Below are 12,500 nucleotides of genomic sequence, written 5' to 3'. Positions count from 1 at the left end.
TGTGTGTGTGTGTGTGCGTGTGTGTGTGTGTGTGTGTGTGTGTATGTTCTCCACATATACCTGTGTGTGTGTGTGTGTGTGTGTGTGTGTGTGTTTCTCATATGCATATGTTTCTCCACATATACTGTGTGTGTATGTGTTTCTCACATACTGTGTGTGTGTGTGTGTGTGTGTGTATGTTTCCTCACATATACTGTGTGTGTGTGTGTGTGTGTGTGTGTGATTTTTCTCCACATATACTGTGTGTGTGTGTATGTTTCTCCCACATATATACTGTGTGTGTGTGTGTATGCTCTCCACATACTGTGAGTGTGTGTGTGTGTGTGTGTGTGTGTGTGTATGTTTCTCCACATACCTGTGTGTGTGTGTGTGTGCATGTTTCACACATACCGTGTGTATGTTTCTCCACATATACCGTGTGTGTGTGTGTGTGTGTGTGTGTGTGTGTGTGTGTATGTTTCTCCACATATACTGTGTGTGTGTGTGTATGTTTCTCCACATATACTGAGTGTGTGTGTGTGTGTGTGTGTGTATGTTTCTCCACATATGTGTGTGTGTGTGTGTATGTGTGTGTGTGTGTGTGTGTGTGTGTGTGTGTGTGTGTGTGTTTCTCCACATATACTGTGTGTATGTTTCTCCACATATACTGTGTGTGTGTGTGTGTGTGTGTGTGTATTGTGTATGTTTCTCCACATATACTGTGTGTATGTTTCTCCACATATACTGTGTGTGTGTGTGTGTGTGTGTTCTCCACATATACTGTGTGTGTGTGTGTGTGTGTATATGTTTCTCCACATATACTGTGTGTGTGTGTGTGTGTGTGTGTGTGTTTCTCTCCACATATACTGTGTATGTTTCTCCACATATACTGTGTGTGTGTGTGTGTGTGTGTGTGTTTCTCCACATATACTGTGTGTATGTTTCTCCACATATACTGTGTGTGTGTGTGTGTGTATGTTTCTCCACATATACTGTGTGTGTGTGTGTGTGTGTGTGTGTGTGTGTGTGTGTGTGTGTGTGTGTGTGTGTATGTTTCTCCACATATACTGTGTGTGTGTGTGTGTGTGTGTGTGTGTGTTTCTCCACATACTGTGTGTATGTTTCTCCACATATACTGTGTGTGTGTGTGTGTGTATGTTTCTCCACATATACTGTGTGTGTGTGTGTGTGTGTGTGTGTTTCTCCACATATACTGTGTGTATGTTTCTCCACATATACTGTGTGTGTGTGTGTGTGTGTGTATGTTTCTCCACATATACTGTGTGTGTATGTTTCTCCACATATACTGTGTGTATGTTTCTCCACATATATTGTGTGTGTGTGTGTGTGTGTGTGTGTGTGTGTATGTATGTTTCTCCACATATACTGTGTGTGTGTGTGTGTGTGTGTGTGTGTGTGTGTGTGTGTGTGTGTGTATGTTTCTCCACATATACTGTGTGTGTGTGTGTGTGTGTGTGTGTTTCTCCACATATACTGTGTGTGTGTGTTCTCCACATATACTGTGTGTGTGTGTTTCTCCACATATACTGTGTGTGTGTGTGTGTATGTTTTCTCCACATATACTGTGTGTGTGTGTGTGTGTATGTTTCTCCACATATACTGTGTGTGTGTGTGTGTGTGTGTGTATGTTTCTCCACATATACTGTGTGTGTGTGTGTGTATGTATGTTTCTCCACATATACTGTGTGTGTGTGTGTTTGTGTTTCTCACCTGACTCCTCCACATGCCTTTCCTGACACTCATCTTCCCGTCCTTCCACATCTGGGTCATGCCTGTGGCAGAGTCCCAGGTGGCACACAGGCTGGTCCAGGGATAGAGCTTCCCAAACGAGGGCAGCTCCGCTACGGGGTAGAGGGTCTTGGACGCCTGGCCCACCGTCAGCTCGTACCCCGAGTCGGCTGTCGACCTCACGGTCAGGGTGGCGCTGTTGCTCATGGTCATGGTGAAAAGGGCCGTACCGGGCACAGATTCACTGATGATGCGCAGGCAGACAGTGAACGCCCGGGTGTCTTGGTAACGGGGGAAGCCGCGGAATGTGACTACACTCCCAGACATCACACTGAACATGCGGCCAGTCAGGTCTATGCACAGCAACACACACAAACAAACATTCATACATACAGTATCAATTCTCATAATGTACAGCTATTATACTGTATCTAAAAATAATAAATGTGGCTTAATACTTAATAACATATAATATTATAATAAACACATAATGATCTTATACACGCAAATACACACTCTTGGGAACATATGAATAAACATACACATGTACACATTGTAAATTATTCTGGTTAGGAGTGTGTGTTTGTATGTGACTTATTTTTTGTTACCTCGACCTGGGGAAGGGCTTGATGTCCAGTACCACGACTGTGAGGATGTCCATCTCCAATCTGTGTTTTAATAGGAACAATGTGGATTACATTACAAACCATAAAATTACTCTTTGGGATGTCCCCCATGCAATCAACCATCATTATTATGCTAGCGAAGCGGTCATATAGGGATTGTCAAAGTTTTTTTTTTTTTTTTTTCCCGTCATCTACTTCCTGAATTTTTGGTCAACGATACCGGGACACCCGAACCACCGGGACACATGAAATTTGGTGGGTATGTAGCCCACTAGACTTTCTGGAAAAATGTTGTTTTCGTCCCGGGGTCCACTACCCCGTGTTGGGCCCCGAACCGCAAAAAAAAGTTTTTCTAAATAATAACTACCTTAACCGTGGCACGAGGGATGAAAAATCTTTTATGGTATGTTGGTCTCAGGGGCATCAATCTGGCCCATAATCACTCATTTGTGATTTGCACCCCAGTAAAAAATGAAAATGCAATATTATTCTGCTTTAATGGCCCCTATCTTCAGTTAAGATGTTCAGAACTGCACCAAATTTTATTTGTATGATTGACCTGGCATTCTCTGGGGGGTATACCAAGTTTCGTAAATTTCATCCATGGGGGTCTTAAAAAAATAGATTATGTGTACATTTAGTGACTGTACACTCATTGGCCTGTAGATGGCGGTGCACACATATAAAAGTCTAAATATAGATATAAAGTCTAAATTGAAAAAAGCACTTTTCATTTATTGATGATAAGGAGTATAAATATTTGTTACAGATTAACCGGTAAGACCAGTCATTTACACTCTTCCAAAATCCACAAGAGGCTGGACAATCCACCTGGCGCCCGATTGTGTCGGTAATCAATCTGTAACAGAACCTCTCTCACAGTACATTGATTATCACATTTAAGGAAATAGTCTACAACCTGCCCTCCTTTCTGAAGGATACGACTGACTTCTTAAACAAATTGGCTAGCATAGGAGAGGTAAATGCATCGGATATGTTATGTACCATGGATGTGACTAGTCTGTATACGAACATTCCACACACAGATGGTTTAGCATCCTTAAGATACTATCTAGAGACTCACCAAGTGCCACATACTGACTTTTTAATCTCATTGGCCACTGATGTCCTGACCAAAAATTATTTTATGTTTCAGAATAAATTCTATTTGCAGACACAGGGCACAGCAATGGGTTCACCAATGGCACCCAATTACGCAAACCTGTTTATGAGAAAATTTGAGCAGGATTTTATTTACTCAGATAATCCATTCAAGCAACATTTGAAAGTCTGGTACAGGTATATTGATGACGTATTTTTTATATGGAAAGGGACACAAGAGGAGTTGGAAGCTTTTAACATTTATGCCAACACTAGACTGCCGTCCATACAGTTTACCTCAAACTCTGACCACAAAGGTGACCACACCTTTCTGGATGTACTGGTCAGGAAGGAGGACACCTCATTACACACTGAGATCTACCGAAAAGACACAGATCGCAATGCGTTACTGGATTACCGGAGTTTCCACCCGCCAGCACTGAAACGCAGTCTACCTTATAGTCAATTACTAAGAGTACGCCGCATTTGTGACAGCAATGAGGCTTTTGAACGACAAGCAGGAGAGATATGCCAAAGATTTTCACACAGGGGATATAACAGTACATTACTACAGGGTTGTCTTGAGCGTGTGCGCAACACCCAACGCACTAACGTAATAACTTCTAGAGCACATAGACCGACCACAAGCACAAACACTCCAATCACTTTTGTGTCGACCTATGGAAACATATCTAATACATTGAAACACATTGTACAACGTCATTGGCATATGTTAAGTAGTGATCCAACAATTGGTCATGTTTTTCAAGATCCCCCGCGATTCTGCTACAAAAGAGCATCCAATCTAAGAGACCGCCTCGTACAGTCATATCTCCCTGCTCCAAGCCCGCTACGTCTTTCGTTTAAAATCCCAGACGGCAACTTCAAGTGTTTTAATTGTGTAACGTGCAACTTTATGCTGACTGAAAAATCGTTTACACATCCAAGCACCCACAGGACGTTCAAAGTAAAAGGCAGAATTACCTGCTTAACCTCTTTTGTTGTGTACCTGTTGACGTGCCCTTGTGGGCTATTGTATGTGGGTAAAACAAAACGTCAATTAAAAACCAGAATCTGTGAGCATAAGTCGAACATCAGAAAGAATGACGAAAAATCGTCGGTTGCAAAACATTTTAATTCTGCAGGTCATGATGTTAACTCACTCAGGTTTATGGGTTTGGAGACTGTCAATCAGCCTAATAGAGGAGGGGACCGTGAGAACCGCCTTCTACAGAGGGAGGCGTGGTATATATTTAACTTGAATACATGCACACCTAATGGAATGAATGAAGACTTATCTTTAACTTGTTTCTTGTAAAAAATGTCTTTTGTAAAAATGTTTTTTGTAAAAGTGCTATTGGTGTAAATGGCCTGTGCATGATGTGATTCTATTAACAGAAGAAGCAATGGACCATTTTAATTGAATTATTGTATGGGATGACACTGCATCACCATTGGTTGATTACGTGGGAGTGTATGTGGGTGTGGGTATAAATAAGTGAGGTTGTATATGTATCCACTTGAGCACACTGAGGAAGGCGCTAAGCCAAAACGCGTCTGTGCAATAAAACACATAATATGCAAAGTGCGGTCCCTTTTTTTTCTGAGTTAACATTTAAGTTTGGCCAAGCACTCTCAAACTAAGTGAAGCCTGCTCCTACCATATACTTTATCGGTGCACACATATACACATGCACACACACACAGGCACCCACATACTATCGGTATTAGAACGGCCGATACATAATTACAAATTCAGTAGGATTAAAAGAAAGCCAAAATATATATTCATCATCATCATCATGGCTGCATTTCCAGTATTGGCGATAAAGTAGTCGTTTGTCCACTAGATGGCGATCGTTGCAGTGAGGCGTAATTTTGTTGGAAATTAAACGTGGGTTGGAATAACAATGGGCGCTTCCTACAAGGACTATAGTTTACCGCGAGAGAACGCCTAATAAGGATAGGATGATGTTCACATGAAATGTAATTCCATTTCTTCTTGAAGCCGAAATAAATCTGAGGATGTTTATCGGACATGCTTGGTTTTTACTGCAGGTACGTTAATCTTATAATATCAATAATGACCTAGGTAATGTTACCGTTAGCGTTGGTTGAGTGGATGGAGGCCAATTTTATTGATTGCATTTGTAGAAAACTATAAATGCGGTTATACCAAGCAAATTGATAGCAGCACTGTAATTGTATCTTTTCGACTGTCATTTGTTGCATGTGCTACAAAAATCATTCTGTGCAATGGAAGATTTACCAACATTACTAACGGGTCTGATACAGTTTTGCCTATACATCATTGAGACTGAGGCGCCTGTTTATTTTTGTTTTAAGTGCGTGCAGGGTGTGAGAGGGGAATCGATGTGCTTTGATTCCAGCTTGGTAGTTGTAGTCTGTGAAATTAAAAAAACGCGTGTGTGTGAAGTATCCAAACAATGACACCTTCATTTCATTATGGCTGCTTTAGCAACACACCTTAAGCTACTGTGTAGTGGGTCCCATTTAGAAGTGGCTACTTCATTCGCTTTCCTTGACTCATGGAGCTGCGTGAATTTTATTACAACTTTAAGCCCCGATATGGCAGTTTAAGTCCGCTTGATACTGTAAGGCGAAGCCATTGGTTTCAAAGGAGATTTTATTTGTGTCGCCAGCATAGCCTATTGACAATTTATGTTGTAAATAGGCCTACCTTATAAGCCTACCTGTAGCTTAGGGGAAGCTAACAGCTTTCTATTAGGATCTAGTGTGTTAGTTACAGTTTTGTCATAACTCCCTGATGCATTTTGCATTTAGAATAGCCAGAGCGTGAACAATATCGGTGCCTATGGACTAGGCTTGGTGAACCCAGCCTGATCTGCCCGCTATTTATTTTTGATTTCTTAAAAGATTGAGGTTGGTCTGGTGAAAGCCAGACTAGCCATGGACCTCAGTTACACAATGCAAGGGAACATGAATCAGCCTATATTTGCCACGAACAATAACGGACAACAGCTCTTCAACTTTGGCCCGTTAAAATATATGAACAGTCTAGCGACGCGCATTTCATCAAGGCCCATTTCGACATGTCAGTTATTTGCACCACTAGATGTAAAACAGCATTTCGTTTCAGACTGCTGTTACTTAATTTGTGCATTAACAATAACGTTTCAGACTACTGTTACTTAATTTGTGCATTGACAATAAAGTATTACATGAACTAAAGATGACTCAAATCTTATGTAGAAGAAGAAACATTCACAAAAAATCCATCCATCCAAAATGACCTTTGTTTTTGATAGCTGTTGAAAAACGCACGGAACTGACAGAGATGTTTTTGTTTATAAATAAATAAATAAATAAATAAATAACATTATGCTGATACCTTTTGCTTTTCCCAAATACAATGTAGCCTACAGGTGTAAGTGACCTTTCATCAATCCAGTTGCAATGGATGAACTGTGATGAACTGCCCTACTTGTGATTGTTTAGAGATGTTAAAGGTTTTATAACAATGCTACATCTTCTTTGGCTATTCTACAATCTATTCACCTTTTCAGCACCAGTAGGCTACTCTGTGCAGCCCGACACACACACTCAGGCATGCCAAACAAGCATACACAAAAAAAGTTTCAAGAGTGGGGATGGAGTAAAATATGGAGACAAATTGAAGTGTGATTTATTTTCGCGGAACGGATGTACAGGACTGAGCGGCGGTCATATTTTGTACTGCTATGCGGTACATCTAGTTTATATACATGTGTAACCCCTTCTTAACGGGTGTGCACAGGCACTCGTTACAATACATAAAACAATGGCGCAAACAGGATCTTAAGTTCTCAGCAGTGGAATGGTGAGCTGGCTGAAATATTCCTGAATACCACAGTAGACTAACAATCAAAGAAAATAAAAAAACAGCGCGGTGGCTCCACTGTAAAAATACTACACTAAAGCTTGTGTATGATGTAATCTTACAGAATAAAACTATTCAATGAATGGGTAATTACATTAACAGCTAATGGTTAGCCAACACCGTTAGCTTAAGCCAAACAGTTACCAGTATGGAAGACAATACAATACACAACTCAAATTAAATCACAATACACAAATCACAAAAGTAGTATTAATCATATAATAAAATAACCCAACCCCAATTTTTTAAAAAAAAGTGTCTGAAGCCACCCCGGTTGACAGTAATAATGTTATGTAATCAGAACAGATTAGGCAAATTTACTGCTTTATCAACCGTCTCTGTTAGTACTCTATAGCTCATTTCCCAACATGAACATTTAAAACACAAAGCATGCTGGTCAATGGAGTTAATACAGTAAAGGTTATTAAATCGTCACCTTTTACAGGTGCTTACACATATATTTTTGGTAACACTTTACCTGGATAGTTCACCTACAGAGACTTTACAGATGGTTTGTTGAAATTCAATTCACTTTTTAGAATGTTTAACAACCTGTGCATGTCACGGTAGCCAGCTGGTCTGTAAACCTCCCTCCTGACGCCTTAAGAGTCGTGCCGATGAGAGAGCTAGCAGCCTGGCCTTTTAGCTGGATTGCTAGCACGCTCGACTCCCCATCCGAGATGTTGCTGTTTGCCAAGAGTCCGAGAGTGCAGGGCAGAGCCACATGATTCAACTCAACACAGGTTACATTAACAGAGTGTCACAGATTTATATGTTTAGAATCTGAGCATCTGTAGATAGTCCAGGAGGAAAGTAAAGTGTGACCTATTATTTTTATAAACAGGCATTGAAAATATAGAGGTGTCAGTGTGTGTGTGTGTGTGTGTGTGTGTGTGCGTGCACACGCTAAAAGGAAGCCAGTTCCTCAAAAATGGTTAGTTCAACCCACATCCTGACATGGGGATGTTTCCCGTTGTCAACATCTTTCATTGACCCTTACAGTACTTCACCCTTACTCATGAGTGAGAAGTACTCCAGCAGACTGTGTAGTTAGGGCTGTGACTTACTAAGCCACAAGGCTTTGGATGCCAAATCACAATAAAATGTGAACATATTGCTATTGAAGATGCCTTTATAGCTTTGTGTGAAGATTTGTGTGTGTGTGTGTGTGTGTGTGTGTGTGTGTGTGGTGAGTGAGTGAGAGAGAGAGAGACCTGTGAGAAGAAATTCCGATTGTTATAGGCTTATGTCAGCTTCAAGAAATTAAAAGAAGACAATTATCCCAATGTCCAAATAAAATACATTTTTACAAATGTATGAATTTAGAAAATGTATTAACAAATAGGCTATGTCCCCTTTACCAAGTTAAAAATGCCGACATGGTTCAACCACTGTTGGTCTGGATTTAGCCATTACAATAAAGATTACATTAAAGGCAGTGAGATTCCCTTCCTCTATTGCAGTGTCCTTGCGTTTGGTAATAGGAGTGGAGTGCCTGCAGTCCCTTCTTCTTGAAACACTTTGCTTTCCTCCATTACCTGACTTTTTTTATAGCCTTTCAGTATTACTGCACTTTGCATTACAGAGCAACCAGTCATCTGTTGTTTCATGCCAAAAAATGAATACAAGACCGAGCCTACCTGTCATATTAGAGGTAGGCCAAGTAGTGGCAGTAGGCCAAGTAGTGGCAGTAGGGGTGCTGTTGCTGGAGGAGGCCGCTAGTATGAGCACCAACCATAACATGGAGGCCAGAGAGAGAGCCATTGTTCATGCGTCCTCGCTGTCAACTGACTCCTAGACAGATCTCTGAATAGTTTTGTTTGTCTTTAGCTGGAGTTTCATTTCTCTGTAAATGGGGCGGGGCTATCTGGCCATCTGTTCAGTGCAAATGTGGGAAGTAAGACTGGCTTGTATTACTAGTGGGTGGAGGATAGACATACGGCCCACCAATGACCTCAGTATTTTTATGTACTCACATCAAGGATTCTAAAAGTCAGAGTTAGGAAGTGAGACAGGCATTACACACAAAGTAAATAGGTCTACAAAACTCAAAAGTGAAATACAAACACATTTTTCCTTTCACAATTCTGATATGAAATAGGACACATTCAGAGTGTGTGGGGTGTTTTGTGGGTTCATGCTTGGCTATGGTGAGTGGGGATTTACATTTGTTTTTCCCAAACTCTTGAGAGTGTTGACTTCCCCTCCTCCTCTCTGGGCTCCTCTGGAATGCAGACCACTTGAATTTAAGATCAACAACTAGATGGAGGCCAGTCACTAAAAAATAACTACTTGTGTGGAAAATGCTCGGAAACCCTACCAATCAACTATGATGTTGTCTTTGAGAGGCTATCACTGAATAAACCTCTACAAATGTTTCTATAACAATTCAATACAAAGGGACCATTCTGTATTGCTTTGCAATGATACAAGAGTGCAATTGTACTGCCCCATCCCACCCATAGTGTTCTATTTAATGCAAATGGACATACTGTAATTATACTTATACATAGCCTTATATCATGGTCTAGGTTGAAAAGGGTGTCGTTTAAAAAGTGATATACTACACCTATGAAGTAGATCTGGTAAAAAAAAGTTTGATGCATCCATTATAAGAAATAAATGGACTTCGCGGAAGCAACCGTCCTCCGCATTCACGCCTCCGCGTCGTCCATTTATTTCTGATAATGGACACCTCGTCGGGCATTATCCTTTACATATTCTACTGCTCTTCATTCCATTCTTACTGTTCTGCTTTGTATTCGTTTATGTTTTTATATTCTTTATTCTTATATGTTGAGTGAGTGTTAAGTGAGTGTTGTACTTTGAGAGCAAAGAAGTCAAATTCCTTGTTTGTTTACGCAATTGTGATTCTGATAATGGGAAGGTGAAAGTTCACTGGTTCTCTGAGAGAATTATGAAAACAAGAAACATCACTGTGTGTGTGTGTGTGTGTGTGTGTGTGTGTGTCTGAGGAAGATGCAGTGACTACACGGCTACTACTATTACCACTACAATGAGGTAACGAGCATCAAGATAAAACTGGTATCCATCTCTTCCAGCATACTGTTATCTTAACCTATTTATTGGTTGACTGACAAATCATCAATGTTATGAGCTTTTTAAAGCTGGAAATGCATTTTTGTCCCTGTAATAAACTGTATGACCTGACATATAACCGACTGTTTAAACATTGGCCAGCCATATTCAGAAGCTCATCTGTTTTGTAAAGAAAGGAAGTATGGGATCTTAGTAACCCGCCCAAATAATGGAGCTTGCCGACACACACATACATCAAGACAGATCTGGGAAGAGATAACCAATAGCAGTAGAGAAAATAGACGCCAAACCAGGAAATTCTTGAATTTTTGATTACACAATCCTGTAGACTGACATAGGGTTCATGTACGAAATGATGTAACCACAAGGAGGATCTACGGGAACTGATGAAAGCATAAAAAACAGAATAACAGAATCCCAGAATAATAGAAAAAGGGAATGAGAAGAGACACAGACAAACTTCTTCAAATATTTTGGATCTTTGATAATATTGCCCTTCTATGCTTTTATTTGTTATCACTGTTTGCTTTCGTTTATGTAAAACACATTGAATGACCTCTGTGTATGAAATGTGCTATATAAATAAACTTGACTTGACTTGAAAAGGGACAGTTTCAGCAGCATTACAGTAAAGGGAAACTCTGGTCTAACAACAACCTAGGGATAATAATGAGTGTAAATTTCCGTTTGGGACATCAATCGGTGCAGTTTTGAGTAAGACTGGAATATGCATATGTCATAGACATCTTTTTAGGGATTTCAAGACATTATCAAGCGTAACTGTCTAAATGAAGAATGACCGGATGGTCCAAACAATATTTTTCATTTTGATCATCTACATGAGTGCAACCAAGTAACCCTGTCGTCGCTGAAAGACCAACATTGTTCAGGGGTTTCTTTTGGATCCATTGAAACGGAGTAAGAGTTAGAGTTAGACTGACCGGATTTGGATGGCGAGCCGTACTCAAATGAAGAACAACAAAGATTAGTGTCTGCTGAAGATATAAGATTCTGCCTAATTCGTTTATTCATTACTTTTATCACTAACCCACTCAACAGTGCTGTAGGAAAGGATTTGGAGTCACGGAAAACCCCGAACTTAAACTTTGAGAACTTTACACTTAAACTTTGACCTTTGAAAAACTTCCATTATTTCCATTAATTGTGTTTATATATTTGTTTTATTTATTTACTTAACTTAAACTTTCACAACCTTTTGTATCCAATCCAAATAGCCTATTACTCTTCCAAGGATAATCATGCTGTGTGTTTATTCTGGAATATGTTTACTAAACCTGGCTCTGCATCTCCCTGGCCTATTATAATTAGGTATTCATATATGCTATTCTATATCTTAACACTTTCTGAGTAAACAGGTTTACAGTTATTTCTGTAATTCCTCGGTTTTCACATAGATTTAGCCTGTGAAACATGTTTTACTATTTAAAAGAGCATGACCAAAACTCAACAGTACAAAAAGGGTCACTGCAGGCCAGAAAGCAGTGGTGTGGGCAGGGCCGGAAAAAGAAAAAGGGCAGCACAATATTGGGTCCCAGCCTCACACAAAAGGTTACGATGTGTAAAGCATTATAAACGATAAACGATAACTTCTGACTGGTTTTGTGGAAAGAAATGACAGATTGAAATTTACAATATGACATAACCATTAACATATATATATATAGGCATCTTGAAAAAAGGGCTATTCAGATATCAGGGGTGAATAACATAGCCCATGGTATATGATTGAGGGGCCCAATTAAGACACATCACATTACCCGTGTGAGAGACCCCATTTCTCAGTCCTCCTAAAATAAATGATTGTAAAATAAAATATAATTATACAGATCAGAATTCATATTTTGGAATTTCACTTGGAGTTTCACTTTCTTTTCCGTTGTGAGATAGGTGTGGCTCCTCCCACACAGCTCTTGGCGCATCAGCGTTGCTGGAGACGCATCCCATTCACTTTAAATGGGCTCACGTGATCCGTTGCGAACTGAATTGTGGGTCCGTCAAGCGTTTTCTCCGCTGCTCGCAAGCGTTGAGGAGTTCAGCTGTTGCTGCACCGACAGACGGCACCG

The 12,500-nt window shown here is 40.2% G+C and overlaps 1 protein-coding gene across 1 annotated transcript in view; it reads right to left on the bottom strand.

Moving 5' to 3' along the window:
• The window catches only part of LOC125289433 (serum amyloid P-component-like), a 22,331-nt gene extending 13,176 nt beyond the window's left edge, over positions 1–9,155 (bottom strand). Inside the window, exons 1-3 of the mRNA XM_048236253.1 lie at positions 8,997–9,155; positions 2,337–2,396; positions 1,711–2,081 (exon numbers count right to left, since the gene is read on the bottom strand). Of these exons, the coding sequence (XP_048092210.1) occupies positions 1,711–2,081; positions 2,337–2,396; positions 8,997–9,120 (555 nt within the window). The 5' untranslated portion in view covers positions 9,121–9,155. The remainder of the gene's footprint in view (positions 1–1,710; positions 2,082–2,336; positions 2,397–8,996) is intronic.
• Positions 9,156–12,500: the final 3,345 nt, after the last annotated feature.

This window comes from Alosa alosa, chromosome 24, assembly GCF_017589495.1.
Source record: "Alosa alosa isolate M-15738 ecotype Scorff River chromosome 24, AALO_Geno_1.1, whole genome shotgun sequence".
In the NCBI taxonomy this organism is placed as follows: Eukaryota; Metazoa; Chordata; class Actinopteri; order Clupeiformes; family Clupeidae; genus Alosa; species Alosa alosa.
Note: the sequence above shows the minus strand (reverse complement) of the source record. Positions and strands in the feature narration are given on the sequence as shown.